Source organism: Belonocnema kinseyi, chromosome 3 (genome assembly GCF_010883055.1).
Source record: "Belonocnema kinseyi isolate 2016_QV_RU_SX_M_011 chromosome 3, B_treatae_v1, whole genome shotgun sequence".
Classification (NCBI taxonomy): Eukaryota; Metazoa; Arthropoda; class Insecta; order Hymenoptera; family Cynipidae; genus Belonocnema; species Belonocnema kinseyi.
This window is the reverse complement of record NC_046659.1, coordinates 125,757,846-125,782,122: the sequence shown is the minus strand read 5'-3', so window position 1 is coordinate 125,782,122 and position 24,277 is coordinate 125,757,846. Positions and strand designations below refer to the sequence as shown.

The following is a 24,277-nucleotide window of genomic DNA, read 5'->3' as shown; positions in this document are numbered from 1 at the left end:
TAGAATTTTCAAGTCAAAACTCAAATTTTCAACAAAAACTGTAAAAGTTGTTATTTTAACCAGAGAATATTTTTATTTTTAATCGAAAACACTAAAATTTGTTAAAAAAAGACAAATTTTCCACAAAATTGTTGATGTTTCTTCCAAAAATATTTTTTAAATTAAAATAGAAAAAAAATCAACTAAATAGATGATTTTTTAAGTTAAAAAGACAAGTTTTCTTTTTAAAAATTTCATTTTCAACCAGAAAATAAAGATTTAAAAAAAGTGAATTTTCAATCAAACAGTTGTATTTTCTACCAAAATAGTTCAATTTTTAACTCAAAATGTTGAATTTTTTACAATAAAGTTGAATTTCAGGGTGGCCGTTCGCAAACAAAAATGTATTTAAATGTGTTTAAATCCAGAATTTTAATTCTTTTCGAAAATTCTTAGTTTTAACTAATTGTAAGAATTATAATTTTTTGTGAAATTCCTTGTTCCCATTCATAATTAAAATTTTTGAAAATATTTCGTTTCAACATAGAATAATAATTTTGTTTGAAAATTGCAATTTTTCATTTGGAATTGTTATTCTCCTGGGTAAATTCCAATTCCACCTCAGAATTCGTTAAAAATTGAAAATTCCTTGTCCAAGTCCAGAATCTTAATACTTTTCAAAAAAATTTCCGTTTCAAATAAGAATTAGCATTTTTTGTAAAATTCCCTGTTCAAATTCATAATTTTAATTTTGTGCGAAAATATCCCGTTACAACTTAGAATTAAAATTCATTCTATTAAAAAATTCCCGGTTCCAGCTCGGAATTTATTTAAAATTTAACCTTCCCTGTTCCAAGAAAAATGGTACTTCTTTTGAATAAATACCAGTTGCAACTCAGACTTGGTTAAAATTTGAAAATTTCCTGTTTCAATTCAGAATTTTGTTCCTTTTCGAAAATTTCCAGTACTAGATAGAGATTTGTTAAAATTAGAAAATTACCGATTCCAAGTCAGAATTATTATTATTCTGGATAAATCCCAGTTCCAACTGTAAATTTGTAAAAGATTAAAAATTCCTTTTTCAAATTAAAATTTAAATTATTTTTATTTTAAATAGTTTAAAAATCCTTAAAAAGCTTCCAGATTTTATTTCCAAATCTTGAAACATCTATGTTGTTTCAGATTTTTTTAAATTTAAAAATATTATTAAAAGTTTTTCACAACTGCTACATATCTTTTAAAACTATTCGAATTTCGAATAATTTTTCAAAATAAAAAATAATTTTCGATTTTCCTAGCAATCTTAAAAAATATTGTACTATAGAGATGGATTTTCAGCTAAAATAATGGAAAAACGAATTTTCAACCAGAAATATGAATTTTCAAATCAAATGAATAATGATCCAAATCATTTAATTTTAATAAAAGAGATTAACTTTCAACAAAGTACTCAAATTTTTATTTAAAAAAATTAATTCTCGACGAAAAATGCAGTAGTTATTACAGCCAAAAAAGATTTTTATTTTTACTCAAAAACAGTTAAATGCAACCAAAAAAGACGACTATTCAACATGAATTTTCAACCAGAGATTCGAATTTCAAACTGGAAACGATCAAATTACAACAACAAAAATAGAACAGTTGCATTTTCCTTTAAAAAATCAATTGAAAAAATAATAATTTATGACAAAATTGTTAAATACAGTAATATACATTTTTTACAGACGTTTTTCACGGTCAATGAAACATAAAAAAAAGAAATCTAAACAAAAAAATTTTCCATTTGAAGTACTAAAAACTGAGGTTGCAATTCAACCACTCAAAATGAAACTCTTGAAATTTGAACCTTTAAAAATGAAATTTAAAAATTTTTTAACTGAACATTTTTCATCCAAATGTTCAATAATTTGCACTATAAAATGGAAACTACTAACATTTTTTAACTGAATAATTTAAAATTAAATGCAGTTAAATTGTCAAATTAAAAAATTTTAATTTTTATAAATCATAGAGAATTTTTAAAATCACATCATTTTAAGCAATTTTAAGCTAGAAACATTAAAAGTTGAACAATTACATTTTTTTATAAACTAAACGCTTCTTAAATCAAAAAGTACAATAATTTTTTTTTATTTCAAATAGTTTTAAAATCCATAAAAGACTTCAAAATTTTATTTCAAAATCTTGAAACATTTACATGTTGTTTTAAATTTTATCAAATTTTAAATTATTTTCAAAATTGTTCAGAACTTCTAAATATATTTTAAAATAATTCGAATTTTTCCTACACATTTTTTTTAATCATGCCAAAGAACTAAAATTTCTTTAAAATCTTCCACATTCATGTTTGATAATTTTGTAAATCTGACCAAATCTTTTTATAAATTTTCTTGAAATTAATTTTTCAAAATAAAAATCATTTTTAATTTTCCTAGAAAATGTTTTTTATTCTTCTGAAGCCTTTTAAAATTCTTAAAAAGTTTCTAAATTTTTTGTCCCAAATCAGCCGAAATCTGTATTTTGTTTTAAATTAGGCCGTGTAATATATGCAACGAAATTTTTGTATTAATAGCCCAATTTTGTTAGTAAAAGAAGACACTTCTTTTAAATGATTTGAAATCATTTTATATTAAAACTTTATTTTTTCAAAATTTCTAAATATATATTAAATTTACTCGAATTCTGTCTAAGAAGAATAGGTTTTTAATTGTTGTTTATACATCAAAATTCATCAATTTGAATTAAAAATTAAATTTTTTAAATAGAAGAATTAAGATTGTAATGTTCAAACTTTATTTTTTGTTTTATTAGTTTTAAATAGTTAATTTATAATTACTAATTTTAAATCAACAGCAAGAGATTTCTAAGTATTAAGTAGTTATTCTTTTTCTTGATTGAAAATTTCAAATTGTATGGCTTAAAAATTGTGAACTGATGCCGAATCGTTTTGTACAATTAATTATTATTTATTTTCTAAATCTAAAAGTACCATTTAATTTAAAAAATCATTAATTAATTTATATTTACAGCCGATGAACGAAAATTGTTTATTATCTAAAATCTTTCATTTTAAAATCTTCAAATTTTTAATCGTTTAAGCCTTTAAAATTGCATTTTAAAATTCTGTAACTTGACATGTGTGTGTAAAAATTAAAAATCCAAAATGGAAAATTTTTAAAGAGAAAGATTTTTGAATCACGCATTATGAACTGAATGATATCATAATTAAAAAATATCACAATTTAACTAATTATTATTAAAAACGGTTGAAATAAAATTTAGAAGGCTTTTTTTCTAAAAATTTGACAAATTCCCAGTCAAAAATAAATTCCTGATAATTTCTTGGTTCGCAAACATTTTTTAAAGTCAATGCAATAAAAAAAATCAAACTCTATTTTAAACATTTTTCCATTTAAATTAACTCTTGCATTTTAAACTTTTGCAATTAGAGTTTAAAAGTTTTCCAATTCAAAACAATTTAAAATAAAATGTAGATAAACTGCAAAATTTAAAACTTTTGAAATTTTTACGTAACTTTTACATTCAGCTATTCGCACCAAAATTTAGGTGCAAATACTCACAGCCAAATTTAAAACAAAGAGAGATTTTTGCAGATTTCAAACAAAAAATTTAAAATCTTTTTAAGTATTGTGAAAGGCTTCAAAAGAATAAAAACATTTTCTTAAGATCTTAGGAAAATAAAAAAAATTTCATTTTGAAAAATTATTGTAACAGAAAGTTTAAAAATATTTTAAGAGATTTCCAAAATTATCAAAAAAGAATCCTAAAAATTTTAAAAATTTGTTTACAATTTGCATTATTTTCCAAAAATGAAAGGAAAAATTCGAATAATTTAAAAATAACGGTTTTTGATAAAAAAATTCAACTTCAAACGCTCTTAATGTTTAATTGTTTACATCTTTAATGCTGAACTTCGATTATTTAAAAACCCGTTGAAACGTATAAATAACAATGGAATACTTATTATTTGTAGAAAAAATTGAAGTAATTTTAAGGGATATTTAAAAGTTTTGAAAAGATTCAAAATTAATTAAAAATTTCAAATGGAAATTTGTTCTATTTAACGTTCCCGCTGCTTGTCAATAATAGGAAAATTTTTGTAATCGCCGAAGTTTCATATATTTACATTATATAAAGATATTCTATCACGAGACAATAAACAAACAAATTATTTGTTTAAATTGTGTTTTCTATAATTTTCAATAGTTTAACGTTTTTTTAAAAGTTATATTGCAAGAAATTGGAATGAAAACAATATTTTAATTAAAAAAATTCTCGTAAGACTAGTCTTGTTGATATTATAAACAAATGTAATAAACAAATGCATTATTCAGACATTTGTTTTCAGAAAAATTCGTTTTTTTCTAATGTGAATTTCTTAAAATTATGAACCTTATGATTATTTCAGAAAAATGTATAATTTGTTGATAAATTTTATTATTTTTTTAACAAATTTAATAAACAAATGCATTATTTGGGCATTTTTCGACGGAAAAACTCGTTTTTTTAAAATGTAAATCCTTTTTAATTGGAAATGTTACGATAATTTAAGTAACATTCATAATTATTTGATTAATTGTTTGTGTTTGTTAAACAAATTTAAATAAAATATGCATTATTCGGGCATTTGTCAACGTAAAAACTCGTTTTTTTCAAAGACTTTCCTTTTAACCGGGAACTTTACGATAATTTCAGTAATATTCATTTGTTTATTAAATTTGTTCAAAAAATCATAAATTTTATCAAAAAATTACAAATTTTTCTGAAATTAAAATAAATTTTGTAAATAAATAGTTTTTAAATAATTAAAGTACAGTATTGAAGATGTAATCAATTAAACATTAAAATAGTTTGAAGTTCAAATTTTTAAGAATAAAAACAGTTTTATATTATCAACTAAATATAAATAAATAATTTATAAAATGGATCTATACTTTAAGTATAAAAAACTGAACAATAATTGATTTGACAAAACGATTCTAAATCCTTTCAAGATTTGAAGTTTCAGATTGTAACTGTTTTAATTCGAAAGTCTTAATAAGAATTGAAAAAAATGTAAACTTACTTATTCCGGAAATTTTATTTTTAAATCAAAAGGTTAATGATTCATCAATAAAATACTTTTTATTAAAATTTGCAGGTCTTTACATTCTTTTTTATATTTAATTTAATATATAAATTTATCAATTAATATATATTATTTGCATTAATTTTTTTTAGACATTAAAAAATGTAAACCTGCTGTTGCAACTTTATAAACTATTTTCAACGTTACAATTTTAATTGCTTTATTTAAAAAATGTATAATTTGTAAGTGAAATTGCAAAATTTTGAAATATGAATAACAATTGAATACTTATTATTTGTAGAAAAAATTTGAGTAGTTTTAAGGGATATTTAGAAATTTGAAAAGATTCAAAATTAATTAAAAACTTCAAATGGCAATTTTTTCTATTTGATGTTCCTGGTGCTCGTCAATAATAGAAAAATCTTAGTGATCACCGATTTTTTATAGATTAACATTATATAAAGATATTCCATTATGAATTAATAAAAAACAAAAATTTTTATAAACAAATTATTTGTTGAAAATGTGTTTTCTATCATTTTCAATAATTTAACGTTTCTTTGAATTATATTGCAAGAAATTTAAATGCAAACAATATTTGAATTTAAAAAATTTCTCTTAAGACTATTCTTGTTAATATTATAAGCAAATTTAATTAAAAAATGCTTCATTCAGGCATTTATCGTCAGAAAAATTCGTTTATTTCTATGTTAAAAATTAGGTACCTCGTGATTATTTTAGAAAAATTCATAGATTGTTGATTAATTTGATGTTTTTGTTAGACAGATTTAAATTATAATATAAAATAAGTCAATCCTATTTATAAAATTAATCAACTAATTATTAATGTTATTGAAATTATTGTAAAGTTCCCGATTAAAAGGACTTAAATTGAAAAAAACGAGTTTTTCTGTCGACAAATGCCCAAATAATGCATTTGTTTATTAAATTTGTTTAAAAAATCATAAAATTTATCAAAAATTATGAATTTTTCTGAAATTAAATAATTTTATAATTTGAGGAAGGAAAAACTCGTTTTTTTGCAATAGCAGTCATTTTAATTATGGACTTAACGATAATTTCAGTACCATTCATAATTATATGATTAATTTTATGTTTTTGTGAAAAAATTTAATTAAATAATGAATTATTTGTGCATTTTTTGACTGAAATTATCGTAAAGTTTACAATTAAATGGACTGGAATTGAAAAAAAAAACAAATTTTTCTGTCGATAAGTGCTCGAATAATGCATTTGTTTATTAAATTTGTTTGATAATATCATAAAATTTATCTACAAATTATGAATTTTCTGAAATTATCATGAGGTGCCTAATTTAAAAAAAACACGAATTTTTAAGACGACAAATGCATGAATAATGCATTTTTGTATAGTATTAACAAAAAGTCTTAAGAGAACATTTTTTTCATTAAAATATTGTTTCCGTTCAAATTTCTTGCAATATTACTTTTAAAAAACGTTAAATTATTGAAAATGATAGAAAACACATTTTCAACAAATAATTTAGTTATACAAAATTTTGTTGTTTATTGTATCATGATGGAATATCTTTATATAATGTAAATGTATTAAACATCGTCGATTAAAACAAATTTCCTATTATTGACGAGTACCAGGTACATCAGATAGAAAAAATTTCCCTTTGAAGTTTTTGATTAATTTTGAATCTTTTCAAAACTTCTAAATATCTCTTAAAATTACTCAAATTTTTTCTACAAATAATAAATATTCAATTTGTTTTTTCTATGTGAAAATTTAACCATTTCACTTACAAATTATATATATTTCAAATAAAGTAATTAAAATTGTAACGTTAAAAATAGTTTATAAAGTTTCGACCGCAGGTTTACATTTTTTAATGGTTACAAAAAGTTATCGAAAATAATATATATTGATTAATAAATTTATATATTAAATTGAACATAAAAAATAATGTAAAGACCTAAGACTTGGAACAAAGAGTAGTTTATTGATGAATCATTAACAATTTGAATAAGTAAGATTATATTTTTTCAATTCTTATTAAGACTTTCGAATGAAAACAGTTACAATCTGGAACTTCTCAAATCTTGAACGGATTTAGAATTGTTTTGTCGAATCAATTATTGTTCAGTTTTTTATGCTTAAAGTATAGATCTATTTTAGAAATTATTTACTTATTTATGTTTAGTTGATAATATAAAGCTGTTTTTTATAAAAAAAATCATATTCAAATGCTCTTAATGTTTAATTGTTTACATCTTCAATACTGCACTTTAATTATTGGAAAACTATTTATTTATAAAATTTATTTAATTTCAGAAAATATCATACATTTTTGATAGAGTTTAATAAAGAAATGAATATTACTGAAATTATCGTAAAGTTCCCAATTAAAAGGAAAGACTTTGAAAAAAAGCCGAGTTTTTACGTCGACAAATTCCCGAATAATGCATTTTTTAATTAAATTTGTTTAACCAAAACATAAAATTGATCAAATAATTATGAAATGTTACTTAAATTATCATAATATTCCCAATTAAAAAGGACTGATATTTTTAAAAAAACGAGTTGTTCCGTCGACAAATGCTTAAATAATGCATTTGTTAAAAAAATCACAAAATTTATTAAAAAATTATTCATTTTTCTGAAAGTATCATCAGTTTCCTAATTTTAAAAAATTGACATCAACAAAAAACGAATTTTTCTGACAACAAATGCCTGACTAATGCATTTGTTTATTAAATTTATTAATAATATTAACAAGAATAATCTTAAGAGAATTTTTTTCATTAAAATTTCTTGCAATTTGACTTTTAAAAAACGTTAAATTATTGAAAATTAGAAAAAAACACCATTTAAACACATAATTTGTTTATAACAAATTTTTTTCGTCTATTGTATCATGATGGAATATCTTTATATAATGTAACGTCGGCGATTACAACGATTATCTTATTACTGACGAGCACCGGGAACGTCAAATACAAAAAATTGTCATTTTTTTCGTCATATTTATTTATTTATAAAAAAATTGAAAAAATTAAATTAAAAATCAGGCTCCACAACTTTCTTTAAAATTTTATCAGCTCTTTACAAAAATATATATCCAAATCTGTCAACAGGTTCAGCCGGGATCGTATTTTGAATCAAACAATGTACCTTAGAGTTATGAGCCGCTTATATCACTTTAAGAACGGTAACGAGAATGAGAATATTGCCAAGAATTTAACCGAAAAATAAATTCTCTGAGAATTTATTTTAATTAATAGAAAATCGCATTTTTTTCATTAACTTTTTGGTTGAAAATTCAACTCTTTTATTGAACGTTTGTCTGTTTCATTTTAAAATATACATGCTTTAGGAGAAATTAATTTTTTTTATAAAAATACAACTATTTGGTCGAGAATTTAACTATTTTTATAAAATTTCATCCTTTGCATTAAAATAATCGTCTTTTTCGATTGAAAATTCGATTTTTTTCGTAGAAACTTACTTTTTTGTTACAAAAATGCAAGACAAATTTCATATTTTTTGATAAAAATGCCACTATTTTCTGGAGAATTCAATTTTTTTGGTAGAAAATTATTTCTTGTTAAAAAATTCATAGCTTAATCGTGAAAACTCGAATACAATCTTTTTCAACCGAAAATTCAACTATTTTATTATAAATTAATTTTTTTTATTTAAAACTTCATCTGCTATAGAAGAAATTTCATCTTTTGCATGAAAATGCAACTTTTTAATTAAAAATTGTTCTTCTTTGCTTGATAATTTAAATAATTTGTTTAAAACATTTGGTTGAATCGCTTTGTTAGTGAATCACTTTTTTTGTTAAAGATTTATATTTTAAGTTGAAAATTTATCTCGTTAGTTAGAAGTTTAATTATCTTGTTGAAAATCAATATTTTTTTTATTGACAATTCAACTAGTTAGGTCAAAGTTAAACTACATTGTGGAATATTTTTTTTTAATGAAGGCTTATCCCTAGTTGAAAATTGAACAGTTTACAGGAAAATACTTTTTTTTGTTTAGAATTCATTTTTGAAAAGAAAATGTAATTTTTCCATTTTTTAGGATTGATATTTTTTAGTTAAAAATTCGCGTTTTTTTGTAAAAAAATAATTTTTTATTTTGAAACCTCCTCTTTTTGTGTAAAAATACATCAGTTTCGTGGAAAATTAATTTCTTGTTGAACAGTCATATCTTTTGTTTGAAAAATGAATTTGTGTAAAGAAAATTTGTATTCTGGTTAAAAGGTGTTGAAAATTCCAGTATTTTGTTAAAGAGTTATCTTTTAAAGTGGAAAATACATTTTTTTAAATAAATTAATACGTGTGAAAATTTTTAAATTTTTATATGAAATACTGTTTTATTCCGCTCATAAAATATTCTATGTTAAAAATATCAGAAGATTAAAATGCTGGCATTTGAATATTAATGACTTGAAATGAAAAATTATTCAAAGAAAGATCAGAGAATTTTGAAAATATCACGTGTCTAAGTTTTCCGGGAGAGGACTCTTCTTATTCTACTTCGTTCTATTTATTATCGAGTTTCAGTCTGACAGCGTTAAATAATTAATGAGCTACTGCTTTGCATATTTTAAATTCATGAATATTTCTGAGCTAGAAAAAAATCATATTTAACCGTTGATACAACCTGAACAATAAAAATATTGTTAACAATCATAAATTCTCTTAAATTCTTTTAAATTCTGTCATATTCTCAGTTATATAACCTGAACTTAAATTCTCGAGAATTTATGAACTCTACCCACTGTGCAGCGGATTGAAAAATCGATTTATACACGGAAAAAAAATTCTTGAGGTGAACGAGTGAATCGAGAATACATTAAACTCAAAGAAAGTGTACGCTTGGATTACGTAAAACGTTTAGTCAGAAGAGTTAAACATTTAGTTACTTTATGTAAATTGTTCTCGTAAATCAGTAATTTGGACACAATTGCTAGGTTCGGAAGTTTATTATTTTCGACAGATTATGTATAATTGTATTATCTTCAGATTAGAAAAAAAATTTAGTTGGTATAGAAATATAACTTACAATAGCCAATCTTTCATCTAGTATAACGAAAATGAATTTCCCTGAAATCCGTGTAATGCATTTGAAGGTCAAGTTTGTGTTGTTTTTATCGCGTTTCTTGATATTTCAATATAGTTATCGCCTACAAACGAAACAAATGTAAATTATTATTACTGCATCATAAACTCCATTTAATATTAACATTTGCGCACATTTTAAGTGGTAAAAAGCGTTTAATTGTCTAAAGTAAATCTGAACTGTCACTGCTCCCTATTAGACCGTCGCCATTTTATTTCGCTGCTCCCATAATGCACCGGCGCACAGTGGTCTGGAATTTACTGTTCATAATCGCCCACAGGTCGTATTTCTTAACCGATTTAAAAGTTTTTTTTTTTGGAAATTCTCAGCAATTAATTTTTAATAGAATTGTGGTTTTCTTTTTTTAAATTTTTTTCACAGAGCAGCAATATATAAATAAATATATTGACAAAATTGACTGTAAGGCTATAATAAGGAATAATATCCCTGTCCCAGCTCAATTTTTTTACAGTGTACCTAAATTATGGAATGGAAAAAGGGTGTAAATAAAAAAAGAGATTTAAGAAATAGGAATCATTTATTATTCTTAAATATCTAGATGACTAGAATTTTCCTTAAGTCTAGTTTCAGATATACAATCATAGGACTTGCCACGTCTCGCTCCTTTGAATACGAAGACTTAATTTTAGAATTAGAAGTTACTCTTTGGAGGCGCTGCATCGTTGTCGTTCCAACAAGGAATCAACAGTTTCAGGCTTCTAACGGACATCGTGTTAAATCATATGAGAAGACTTAAAACAAACTACTTTTTGGTTTCGATCATCACGAAAGAATTTTTTTCATTTGTCTCGTCACAATCGAAACAACATTTCATTTTTCCCACCATTTCTCACACATTGTCACTAGCCTTTCCAGTGCACAAAAAGTAAATCAAAAATCAAAAATAAAATCAAATAATAAAAGTAAATTCATCCACCAAATCTTTTAATCAATAGAATAAATGAAATTAGTCGATTTTTGTAAAATTCATCCTTTAGACCAATATAATTGATTCACGGAAATCATCTAGAGTTTTCTTATTAAAAGAAAACCAAATTTCGGAATCTTCACTTTACGAATTTAGTCGATAAATTCAAAATTCGTCAGATTTGTACTTGAAATACAAAACTTTGTTCACCTCAAAATACGAATTAAAAAAAAAAACAATGTTGCAGAGAAACTATCAATGATATCAGTTCCACGATTGTCCACCCAAACCTCCATAATCACGTGAAATTATTTACAAAATAGATAGATTGTTCAACATTAATACTATTAGCACTATTAGCGGTAGCAATAAAAATGCAAAGAACGTGAATAATAGCAACAATATAACAGTATTAAAGTGAAAATATAACTAGGCTCACTGAATTTCAGTGAAAATCCCTTTCCATTTTCACCCCCCCCCCCCCCCCCCCCCCCCCCCCCCCCCCCCCCCCCCCCCCCCTCCCAGAGCACCGACTTTCGGTGCTCGCAGACACGGCCAAAAAAATAAATATACAAGCTTTTTTTTCGAACGTAACACAAATCGCGAAATACTTCGAGAAATATCAGTCGATCATAAGTTCTCTTATACTCGAATGCATTATTCTTTAGTTTATTGGTTGCGGCTTCTTATCCGGATTTTGCTGATTATAGTGCGTCGCCTCCAAAATGTTATTCGATTTTTTGTGCATCTCATGGGCCTTGCGAGGTCTCCAATATTCTGTAATCAGAAAAAAAACTTATTTATTAAACTTGTTATATAAAACCGGGAAAATGGGAGGGGGGGGGGGGGGGGGGGGGGAGAGTTTAGAAAAAGGGAAATAATTATTTTAAATAAAAATTAATTTGTGTAGTAATATTAAATTTAAATTAAAAGGATTCAAATTATTAATATTTCGAGTAGACATATTGTATTTTCAATAAAATAGATCAATTTATAATTAAATTGTTAAGTTTCGAACGAGAAGGACCAATCTTGAACAAAATCGTTAAACTTTTAACTAAAATTATGAATCTTCAACAAAAATTAATTTTTAACAAAATAGTTCGATTTTTAACTAATAGTTGAAGTTTCTGCTAAAAAGACGAATTTTCAACGAAAACATTTAATTTTCACCAAAAAAAGATCAATTGTTAACCAAAACTGGAATAATTAAATTTTCAATTAAAAAAAAAAAATAAGTTTCAACAGAAAAAACGATTTTTCCCCTAAATAGTTCAATTTTTAGCTTAAATTATCTTTCAAGAAAGAAAATTAAGTTTTAACAAAGTAGTTCACTTTTGAGCCAAGTAGTTGAATTTTTGAATAAGAGGACTTCTAAAAAAACGTAGTAGTTCATATTCAAACAAATAATTAAAAAATAGTGCAATGCATTCAAAAAGAACGACTTTTCAACAAAAATTATGACTTTTTAAGTGAAAAAGGTTAATTTTTAACCAAAAAGATTAATTTTAAACTAGTTTTCTATCCAAAAGAGACGAATTTCACAATTGATTTTTCTTTCCAAAAGAAGAATTTTCAATAAAAAAGGATCAATTTTGAACCAAAACTGGAATAAATAAATTTTTGATTAAAAAAATTAAGTTTCAACAAAAAAAAACAACTAATTTTCCCCTAAATAGTACAATTTTCAACTAAAATTATTTTTTGACAAAGTAGTTCAATTTTTAGGTAAGTAGTCGAATTTTTCAACAAGAGAACTTTCGAACAAAAAACTTAATAGTAGATATTTAAACAAAAAAAGATTTTTAATTCATTCAAAAATAGTCAAATGCATTCAAGAAAGGACGACTTCACAACCAATTTTTTTATTTTTCAAGCCAAGGTGAATTTTTAACCAAAAAGATGAATTTTAAACCAAATTATTAGTTTTGTACAAAAAAAGAGGAATTTTCAGAAGAAAAAAAATCTTTTCAATGAAAAATTTAATTTTCTACCAAAAAAACCAACAGAATAGTTGAATTTTTTATACCAAAAATATGAATTTAACCAGAATAATTTTCCAACAAAAAAGTAGAATTTCTTTACCAAAATTTGAAGTTACATTTTCAGTTTAAAAATTAATTTTTAAAACAATAGTTTGACTTTTAACTTATAATAGATTTTCTACCAAAGAGATTAATTTTGAATAAAAAGAATCAATTTTATACAAAAAACTGAAATAATTAAATTTGTTATTAAATACATTAAATTTCAACTAAAAAAAAATTATTTTTCCTAAAACAGTTAAATTTTTAGCACCAATGATAAACTTTCAACAACAAAAATTAATTTCTAATAAATGAAGTAGTCGAATTTTTCAACAAGAAATAATACTTCTCAACAAGAAAATTGAATAGTTGACGTTTAAACAAATTTTTTTTTATTATTATTAAAAAATAGTGCAATGCATCCAAAAAAGGACAACTTTTCAACCAAACTTTTGAATTTTCACGCCAAAATATTAGTTTTCTATAGTTTTTCTAACAAAAGTTCAATTTTCAACAAAAAATATGAATTTAGCAAGAATAATTTTCTACCGAAAATTGAAGTTACAATTCCAGTTAAAAAATTAATTTTCAACAAAAAAAAAACGAACTTTCAACATAAGAGTTGAAGACAAAATTTCGAACAAAATATAGTTGAACTTTCAACCAACAAAAATGAATTTTCCACAAAAGAGTTGAGTTTTTGTCCTGAAAAATCAAATGTTTTAAAAAACAATCAATTTTTAATAGCGAAAAGAATAGTTGCATTTTCAAGCAAACGAAACGAATTTTCAAAAAATTAGTTAAATGTTGAACCAAATAGTTGAATTTTAAAACAATAAAAATTCAACTTTAACCAAAAAATGTTTCATTTTCAACTCAAATCCCAAAAAGACGAATTTTCAACAAAAAGTTAAGTGTTTAAACCTAAAAAATCGAAGGCTTTAGAAAACATTTCACAATGAAGAAATTTTCAGCAAAAAAATTGAATTTTTAACCTAATAGCCAACCAAAAAAGACGATTTTTCTACCAAAACAGATAAACTCTCAACAAAATAGTTTAATTTTTAATCCGGAAAAGATGAAGATTCTCTTTAAAGAATTAACTCTCAATCAAGAATAGTTGTATTTTCTTATTCCCTAATATATTTCTTAGTAACTTTTTGTTTTGTTTACCAATGGAATAAAACTGCTGTACAAATGCGCACGTAACAAATTACGCAATAAGAATTCAAAACAAGATCAAAACAAGGAAGGGCTCAAAACAAGGTCAAGTCGCAGACAATAAGACATGTGCCCATAAGTACATGGGGTGCCAACTGAATTAAGAATGAATAGCAAGGTCGTCCAAGTCGTTGGATGGCCCCTTCTAACCGCCAGGGGGTTGATAAAAACCAGAAAGGCCATTTAAAAGCAATTTCACTATAGACCAAATCATTAATCTTTAAACCTCCTCCTTTCCCTTTCTTTTAAAATAATCCTTTTCTCTAAAAAAAAAAGAACACATTTTCCACTCTCAAAGAAGGAACCTTGCAGGCTAATATTTGTCCAGCTTCTTGATCCACGCTTAGAAATTTATTTATCTTCCGGAACATGCATTCAAGATTTACAAAAACCGATGTAGAGACCTTATAATAACAAGTACATGGGCGCAAATTTTTTCAATTTTAAGAGACAAGCCCTTTTATGTAAAGAGAGAAGGTCAGCTTATTCTTATTGCGTTGTAGGTAACCTGCGCTGACGAAAATACGAAATCTCCACAACAAAGGGCGCCCCACAAAACTGCGTCTCCGAGATCGAGGGTCCCACCCTTATTTTTGGTCAGGTAGCACCTGAGCCCTGCCCTTTTCTCCTGGCTTGGCTGTTTCCATCTTCCCTCTTGGCTCCCCCAACCCTCTTTCTTATGGCTCCCTGGGTCCCTTTTTATTTTCACTGCGACACATGACAGGTGCGGTTTAGCACAGCCAGAGGCAATCTTGCAGATTTCGCCTTCTCCGATCGCCAGAACCTCTCAACCGGTCCGCGAAAGGGCAAAAAAGAAATTAAGAGACGCAAAAAGAGCAGATTTAACTGACCAGCGCGAAGATTGCGAGAACTGCTAACTGAAGTTGGAAATTAAATCTAGATGGTGTAAATGACCATTTTTTATCCCGCCTCTGCCACCATCTAATCCTTACAATGACTAGAGTTTAAAAGAACATGACGATATGAACTCTTCAAGATATTTTAACATTTGTTATTGTCATTGTAACTTAAAATGAAAAAACAAATAGTTAGACGCATCCCACCGCTGTCACCCCAAATTCTTTACAATGAAAAGAGCTCCGAAAGAATTATTTAAAATTATTCTTGTTAGTAATTTGGTGATCTAAACTTGTAAGGCCTTCTATATTCTCAAGTGACCATAACCATATGTTGTACTCTCTGAAAAATCTTTTATTTCGTTCTTCGCGAATCGCCAACGGTGCACGCCATATGGCGCGCGAAACTGGCTTCGTGAATGATCTACGGCTAATTAGACGAGATTCCCCGAGAACATCTGTTTCCTTACTCCTTCAAAGGAGAGTACCAAGACCATCTCTTCAGAAGATAATCTTGCCCATAAGAGGCAACATATCTTACAAGTTATTAATAGCTTCATATTTTATGTCCAACAATTTCGAAACCTCTCTTTTGAAAAGAAGAGAAAACTTTTGAGGGAAATTTCCTTTCTTTTAAAGGTTAATTCTGTCCATACTTGAGAAACCTTCCCTTATTCTTGATTTTTAAAGAATAAATTATATATTTCATCCTTGAAAAGTGCAGATGCGACCCAGCGGGACAAGGCAGGGCTCGTCTGCAAACTGTCTACCTGTCTGTGTGGATGAAAATCCTTCGTGAGATTGGACATTCTATAAAGGAGGCACCTAAGCTTTTCTTCTCGGTTCCTTTGTGAATAAAGTCGCGCTCTTTCGACATCAAACTACCACCACGAAAGCATACGAAATTCTTTTTCTTTTCTGTATTATATGTTTTTTGTCTGGAAAGTCGTGCCCTATTGCCAACAGCCCTCCACCATGCCAACAAAACCACCTCTACACAACCAGCAAGTTTTTCCATTCGTCCTGTCTCGAACATGACAATGTACATCTTTCACTTTAAGAAGCGATAGCGTGAATCGAGATCGGTTCTCTTTATTCGCCGTCGATTTATGCATCGTGAGTCGCTGGGGTGAGAATAAAGAAGAAGAAATATCAAAATCGATAAAATTCTCGTCCTTTCTTCGTGTAAATGTTCTGCGCAAAAGGCAACTAAGAAAAAGAGATGCAATGGGGACGCGAAGTCGAAGAAACACCCGAAGCGAAATTTATTTGTGGCTTGAAAAATTTACTGACTAGAACCAAATAAAAATTATGAGCCGCGAGTCTCTACAGTGGACAAAAGTTAGAATTCGTCACTGCCACATCCTTTTGGAACAAAGCAATAAAGAGAAATCTGGGAAGTACCAGGCCAAGAAAGTAGATGTTCTAAGTTTTTAATAGTTCGCTCAACCAACAGAGTATCTTCCATAATTAAGGGGTAAACAAGAAATCACTTGTAATTACAAGAATAACTTTCAGACCGTGATTTTCCAATCTTCATTTATGTGAAATGTGTGGGCATGAAAACAAACCGTTGATATTCATGGGACCTAATTATTGGCTTTCGAACTTAAAAAACTGGTATACTGGGATACTGGCATATTCGAGGAATCCGCATAAAATCCAACGTTTGCGAGAGAAGTTAAATTTTTACGACTGACTGACTCAGCGAGAGAATGCACTTCGAGAAATCGTAATCTCTCTTCAGTAAAGATCTTTACAGGACGATTTGCGTGAAACAATCATCGAACATTATTTTTACGCGTGAGAGAGTGCATATTAGGGTCAAGCTCCTGACCATAATCGAAAGAAACGTATATCCCGAGGAAGCCATTTCAAAAATTTTTTACGCTTTTTGCCCCTATAAGTCCAGCCACATTAAAAACGCGATAAAAGTACCTTCAAAAAAATATTGGCGGGTATAACTTCTTCAACCCATTTCGAAAATTGCCCTCAAGCTGCTGCTTTCAGTCATTAAACTCATGGGATAACCAAGTCTATAAAAATAATTTTATCGCCTTAAAATCGATCACTCGATTTTTATGCTTTTCAAAATAATTTTCCTTTCAAGAAAAAATCTTCTCACACGTGAATATTTTCGAAAATCCGTTTCGCTCGGTCCGGTTCCCACAGACACAAAAGTCAGTGGATTGACACTCGAAAGTTTTTTTTTTTCCCGTGCCAATGAAAACAGATTTTCAATGCATTATTCTTCAGCACGTCTGACTTTTACAATGTGAATAAATTTGATGTGACCCTCGGGAATTTGGACACAGGGGCTTTGGTCCCATGAGGAAAAACCGATCGGATCCAGGTAAAGGAACTTTTTTCCCCAGATCAGGCTTAGGATTGCATGAAAAAAAAACATAAACAGTGCTGAGGAAAATAGGGAAAAGCTTGTTTTAAACTGATATGTAAATATTTAGCCAATCTGTCTGTCTATCCAACGAATTATTTGTAATACCCAGTTATTACCGATAAACCCGCAATAGTTTTTTTTTAAATTTATAATATTCGCCAAAAATTATATTTTTCTTAGAAATTCCCTGACTGTACTCAGAGAATAGTTCCCATGAAAAAATTCTAACGGTAATAAATCATATTCTAGTTTAATGAGTGCTAAATGACAGAGTTTACGGTTGAAGACATCGAAAATGACCAAGTAGACAGTTTTATCCTTTCCGGGCAGTTACTTCAACTCCCACGCGAAGAAGCAAAGTCTGACAATGTTCCCAGCTGGGTGCACTTATATCATATAAATAGTACGGGTTCAGACCCTTAGAAATCAACCGACCAAAACAATGCACGAGCCCTTTCGCGACACCTGCTTTGCCCTTTACTTGGACTCGCTCGAACGTCTTTTCCCACGATTAAATCAGACACCCTGGACATGCACACGCGATACGAGCCCGGGACCTTCACAAGGCCGTGCAGCACCTGTCCAGGACACCAGGCTGGGCCTTGGGACTAACTTTCCGCTCGAGATATTGTCAATCGAATGCACCTTCAATGGTGGAAACGAGAGAAAATCCTCGACTCACCTCTATTGTGAGGGTGGGCTTCAGAATTTATCAATCTTTTGCATTTATGCGGGTCCTCAGGGTCGCACGTCAAATACTACCTGAGATATTTTTTTCTTTACTGGGAAACTAGGAATTTGATTCAGGGACCAGTATTGCCTTCAATCAAATCTAAAAGAACTTGTATTTTTTATCATATCCAATAAACAATTTCGAAAGTTTCTGAATGCAATACTGATTATTACTTTCTAATCTTTAAAATAAACTTAGGTCAGGGATCGCTAAGAAAGAAAACCAGAAAAAATTAAACAAACGCGAATAAAGATTGAGAATTTACAGAAACCATAAGTGCGAACAGATTTTCAGATTAAGATAAACGAACACATAAGGCAACTTAGGAGACGCTAATATAGAATATAAATATAGAGGGCGCATCGATTATGATTCAGGATGTCATTGTAGGAGTGCGACTGGAGTGTGTGGTACTGTGGTTGCAGGAGGAATGTCTCTGATGATGAGGCAACTTGAAAGGAGCTTATAAACAATAAAAATATAGAAGGTGCATTGCCTATAATTCAAGATGTCATTGTGAGAAGAGATACTGAAATGTGTGGTATTACATTGTGGAAATATGAAATTTGAGAAGCGGCCCCAGGATAGAAGCGCATAAAATAAAGTTGAAAATCGCAGACTTTACCGAGGAGTAGAATTCGATAAGAAAATTAAATAAACAAAATTAATTGATTATTCATTTTTCTTCTACTGTAGTTCCCAAATCTGGAAAGGGTTCCCACCGGTTTATTTTTCCAGGGTGAATCACAGGATGCGCCTAATTTAGATGCGACGCTTGCTAGGGAATCCCCGATTTTATCAGCGCCCCTATCACCCACTGATCTTGAAACCAAGAAACCATTGGCCCTCGCAGATGGCGCAGCGAATCGGAACCTCGGAATTTAAAAATCTCGTAAAAAATCTGGAGTTAGAATATGATTGCAAAGTTATTGCAAGACATGCGGGGAATGCGAACGTGTTCCGGCTGCTCATAGAAAGTGCCCTCTGATGAGTCAGGGCCCTTTAGATATGGGATATACATAGGTATACTCCCCATAACCCTTCGCATGATTCACAAGCATGAGTCATTTCTGACCAGAGTTTCTTATGGCTGTTCAATATAATTTGCTTCTTGCTCCGACATTCTTATTGCAAGATGCATGCTTGCTGTATGTTCTCCAACTTAAAAAAGATAAAAGATAATTTCGAGCTGTAGCAAATAAACTTTTGCAAAAGAGGATAATTCTATTGCTATGCTATATACATGGTAATTTAGTTAGCTACAGGATGTTTATTGCAATTCTTAATATCGTGAATATAATTTTTAAACCCCTTTAAATTTTGTTTAAATCTTGTAAAATCTGTCTAATCGCTTGAAATATGAAATCTCTCTTAAATTTTGTTAAAAAATGTTGAAACCCAATCAGCAAAGAATTTCGAAAATATGTTTAAAGGCAAAGTGAAAAAATATTTCAATTAGCGAAAAATTAAAAAAGAAAGGTCCGCAATGCCTGAGTTGAGTATATCGCGCAATATGTTTACGTTTCGAGGGTACCGATTTAGTAACAATGCACTTGGAGTGTAACATCAGTGTAATTTTTTTTCAAAATACTATCAAAAAAGTCCCAACGTTAAAAAAAAGTGTCAATACTGTCGTGAGGCCGAGGCCTGTCATTTTAATTCTTAAACCCCCAGAAAACTTTTTTTCCATTTACCTTATTTTTGGCACAACTGCCTTAAGCCTATTCATTTTTGCATGAAATTTCAACAGTTTCATTTTTCGAAAGATTGAATAGGCCCAGAAAAAAAAATCTATTGAAATGTCCTGGTGGCGTCTTTTGCTCAAATAGGTATGAGGTTTTCATATGGGAACGGTAGCTACTTGACCGAAGGCTTAGGATTTTGAAGCGTAAGACGAGAAGCGAAGTGGTGGGACCGTATCGAGAATCGGTACGGCGAAACGAAAAGAGAGAAAAGAAACTGGAAGGGGGAGGGGATAAGGTGGGCCCTGAGCGTGGGCCCTGAGAGACAGAAAAGGGGGAGCGGACCCGGGAGAATGGGAAAGGGAAAGAGGGCAAAGGTATATAAAGAAAAACAGGTTCAGGCCACGCGACTCGCCTGCGCCTGATGACGATTTCCCGTCGAACAGATACTTGTTGACTATTTCCCGCCAAAACGAAGCAGGTCGGCGTGCCTCTGAGAAGGCCTGAAAAGTGACCACCGCCGGCTCTAATGATTAGCTTCGCCCACGAAGTGACGGATCTTTAACTTCACGAAAAGAAGATTTACCAATTTCGGACCCCTACTACTGACTTTTGTCAACAGGCTTTTGTGTGGCTTCAGGGGTTTTCAAAAGGAAAAAAAACAGGGTTTATGGTCTTCAGGAAGTTAAGAAGTTAAATGAAAGCGATTAGAATTTTTTTTGAGACATTCTTACCTCTTTTTGGATTGTGACGTTCTTGACTCAAATATTGCTTATTCAATAGGATTTTAAAAAAAAATTACAGTTTGGAGCAACAAAATATTCTGTCCATGATTTTTGGATTGTGGAACAAAATAATTAGATATTAAAGTTCTGTGAGATTTTTGAAGACTACTTTCTAACCCGAAAATAGATTAAAAGTAATTAAAAGTGACCAATGTTTATGAATAACGTTACTATTTTTTTTATAAATTAGTTAGAATTCGAAATTTTAGGAAAATTCCAAGTAAACAAGAATTCGATAAAATTTATAACAATTTAAGATAATTTTGAAAAAAAATCGAACTGAAGGTGAGTTTTAAAAGACTTCAGGGTGAATTAAAAAAAGCTATTTTTAAATCCATTTAATTCAGTAGAATTGAGTGAATTTAGAAGAATTTAAAATAATTTAGTGAGTTAAAAAAATCAAGAGAATTCAATTTTTTTAAAGAATTCTGGATAAATTAATAAGAATAAGGGTGAATTTAAAACGAATTCAAAAGATAAAAAAAATCGATCAAATTTATAGGAAAATTTGAAAGAATTCAGGATAAACTAACAAAATTTACTTTTATAAAAATTATAATTATTTTAGAAGAAATTAAGAGAAACGGAAACAGAATTCAATGAAATTCAATCCAGCAGTTGAAAAATTCTGAATATTCCACTTACTTCAGTATAATTGCAGTGAATTTAGAATAATTCAAGGGAATTCAAGAGACTGATGAAATTTTTTAAATATAATTAAAATTTTTTTTAATCGAAAAATTTCCATCGAATTACGTAAAATTCAAGATAAATTACAAAAAATATCCGAAAACACAAACAAAATAAATAATATTCGAGTAGATTTAGAGACATTCAAAAGAAATGAGAAGAATTCGACGAAAATTTTACAAATATTAAAAAAGTGAAGTAAAATTCTAGTGATTTATGAATTTAGAGAATTTTAAGGGAAATGAGCAGAATTCGATTAAATTCGTAATAATTCAAGAGAAATTATAAAGAATTTAAAAATATTTGTTAAATTAATTGTATTTGGAATAAATTGAGAAATATTCAAGGAAATGTTATGAAATGCTTCAGAATTTGAGCTGAGTTTAAGACTTCAATAATTGAACACTTTCTTTAAATGTAAAAAATATCCATTGAATTGAGTATAACTTAAAAAAAATCAGAGTATTTAAAAAAATTCAAGATAAATTAATTCACGGTGTGCCCAAATGAATTCAAATCATTTTTTTTAATTCAAATGAAATCCAAAAAGATCGCTTGAATTCATTGAATTTCAAGTGAATTTCGACAGGAATTCGAGAGAATTCAAAAATAAATTACAAAACATAATTAAAAATAGGTATTTAGAGAATTCAAACAGATTTTTTTTAGTAAATACAAAATTCTCGAATCTTGTAGGAATATTTCGACAAAAATGAAAATTTCGAAATTACCTAAAAGATTAATTTCTTTTAAAAAATCGACATATCTTTTATATATAATATATTCTATTTGTTTAGATGTCAAATTCTTATAATAACATACTTTTCTAACCTAATCTTTAATATATACCAAATTTTATGAAAGTTTCTAATATTATCAAAATTAATCTCATTACATCAAAAAAAGCGCGAAACCCACTTCCACAGAAAAACTTGATTGATTAAATTATAAAAAATTTAAAATGAACTATTTATCAAATATTATAAAATTATACAACATAATCAAAATTAATCTCATTGCATCAGAAAGCGCGCGAAAACGCTCAAACTTAAAAATTCCATTATAAATGAATTATTTACATAAAAATTTGATCTCACACATTTAGAAAAGTAGAATAAGTTCCCAAAAATAATTTAGTCTTATATTAATCACAAAATAAAGAAACATTTCCTCCCACACAAATAAATTCTAAAAGAACAAATTCTTCACTTAAAATATTAAAAATTCAACAATTTGACTATATTACTTTGAAAATAGTTAGCAACTAAAACCAAAATTGCCGAAAAATCGGTATTTTTTCAAAAATCAAAAAATGCCAAAGCACGTTTTTCGAGATGATGCGACGCGGTAAGGCCACGTGGATTTAAGACTTGAATAAGCAGAGCTACCCTCGCCTTGGCAAACCTATTTTTCCTTGGAAGATAAAAACTGATAACCAGAGATTTAGATTCTCTTCGATATTTGAGAATTTTCTGTGGCCAGGTTCACCGAAATTCGGTGATCTTGAAAAAAAAACGAGCCCAGTGAAGCTGGAAGAAGCATGGAAATTCGGGGAGTGTAACACTAGTGTCGAAAAAATTAAAAAAAGGTCATGGTCTGCACCGAAATTCGGTGAGTGTGAAAAAATATTGAGTCCAGTGAAGCCGGAAAAAAGCATCGAAATTCGGTGTCACTGGTTCCGATGAACTCAAAAAAAGGGTTATCGTCTGCACCGAAATTCGGTGAGAGTATAAACAGGTGTTCGAACTGAATTTCGGCGAATTTAACAAAAATATTTCCGAGCGAAGCTGAAAAAGGGCGACAAATTACACCGAAAATCGGTGAGGGTAGGAAAAATTTTGTTTGAAAATTTCCACTTACCATGCATATTGGATTGTCTGAAGTAGGGGAAGCTCCTTTTTCTTGGTGACCTCTCGACCTTCTCGTACCTGGTGAGCATATTTTCCTTATCATTTTCGGATGTTGGATTCACGCCCCACCTGGATTGAAATCTCGTTCGCTCCACTTCCAGGGCATCTTTGAGAAGATTGGCGGTATCCGTGGGGTTTGGAGAACCGAAAAGGCACCGAGATATTCTGTTATTCACCGCCGGGGGCAGAACCGTGAAGTGCAACTCATGGCAACGCGCGTTCGCCGCCGCCGCCAACATTTTGCCTCCTTTTTTTTATTTAATTACTCTTCCCGAAAATTTTGAACAAACGTTCAAAAAAATAAGTCCCGCCAACCGGATCAAACTTCCCGAACTGTTCGCGCGTTTTTTTATTTATTTTTGAATAAAAACGCGCCTTCGCGGGAAAAGCTGCTGCTGGAGAAGCGGTAAAAAAATGGAGAACCGAAAAGTAGAAGTGACACGTGTACTTGTTTAACTCGTGATCGATATTTCGAAATAGGTGTTAAGATCTAAAGCACTTTTCGATGATCCTCGTCTGAGGAAGGCCGGTGGTGTTCTGCTTCGAGCATATCACCGGAGAACGGTTTGCAACCACGAGGTCGTCCCTTCCATGGATTTTAAGTTTAAATCCGATTGGTGCGTGGAAAATGTGCGCGGTAAAACGCGCGCCAAAGTTCTCTCTTGGCCAACGTATTATGCTAATGTGTTCTGAAAGCAGGGCCGTCTGTATTAAATTGGAGATATTAAAAGGAAATTAATTTAATTTAATTTTTGATTTGATTATAGTTTTTTTTTCTTTTCGCTGAAATTTGGAATAATAATATCAATTTCATGAAATATGTATGTTTTTATTTATTTTCTATTAAAAATGGTTCA

The 24,277-nt window shown here is 28.7% G+C and overlaps 1 protein-coding gene across 1 annotated transcript; it reads right to left on the bottom strand.

The window, feature by feature from the left end:
• Positions 1-11,681: 11,681 nt before the first annotated feature.
• Positions 11,682-23,955, bottom strand: LOC117169209. The gene is made up of 2 exons (XM_033355457.1): positions 23,371-23,955; positions 11,682-11,894 (listed from the first exon to the last, which is right to left on the bottom strand). Exons 1-2 carry the CDS (start codon positions 23,657-23,659, stop codon positions 11,782-11,784), a joined length of 402 nt encoding a protein of 133 aa, XP_033211348.1. The 5' UTR covers positions 23,660-23,955; the 3' UTR covers positions 11,682-11,781.
• Between the last annotated feature and the right edge of the window lie 322 nt (positions 23,956-24,277).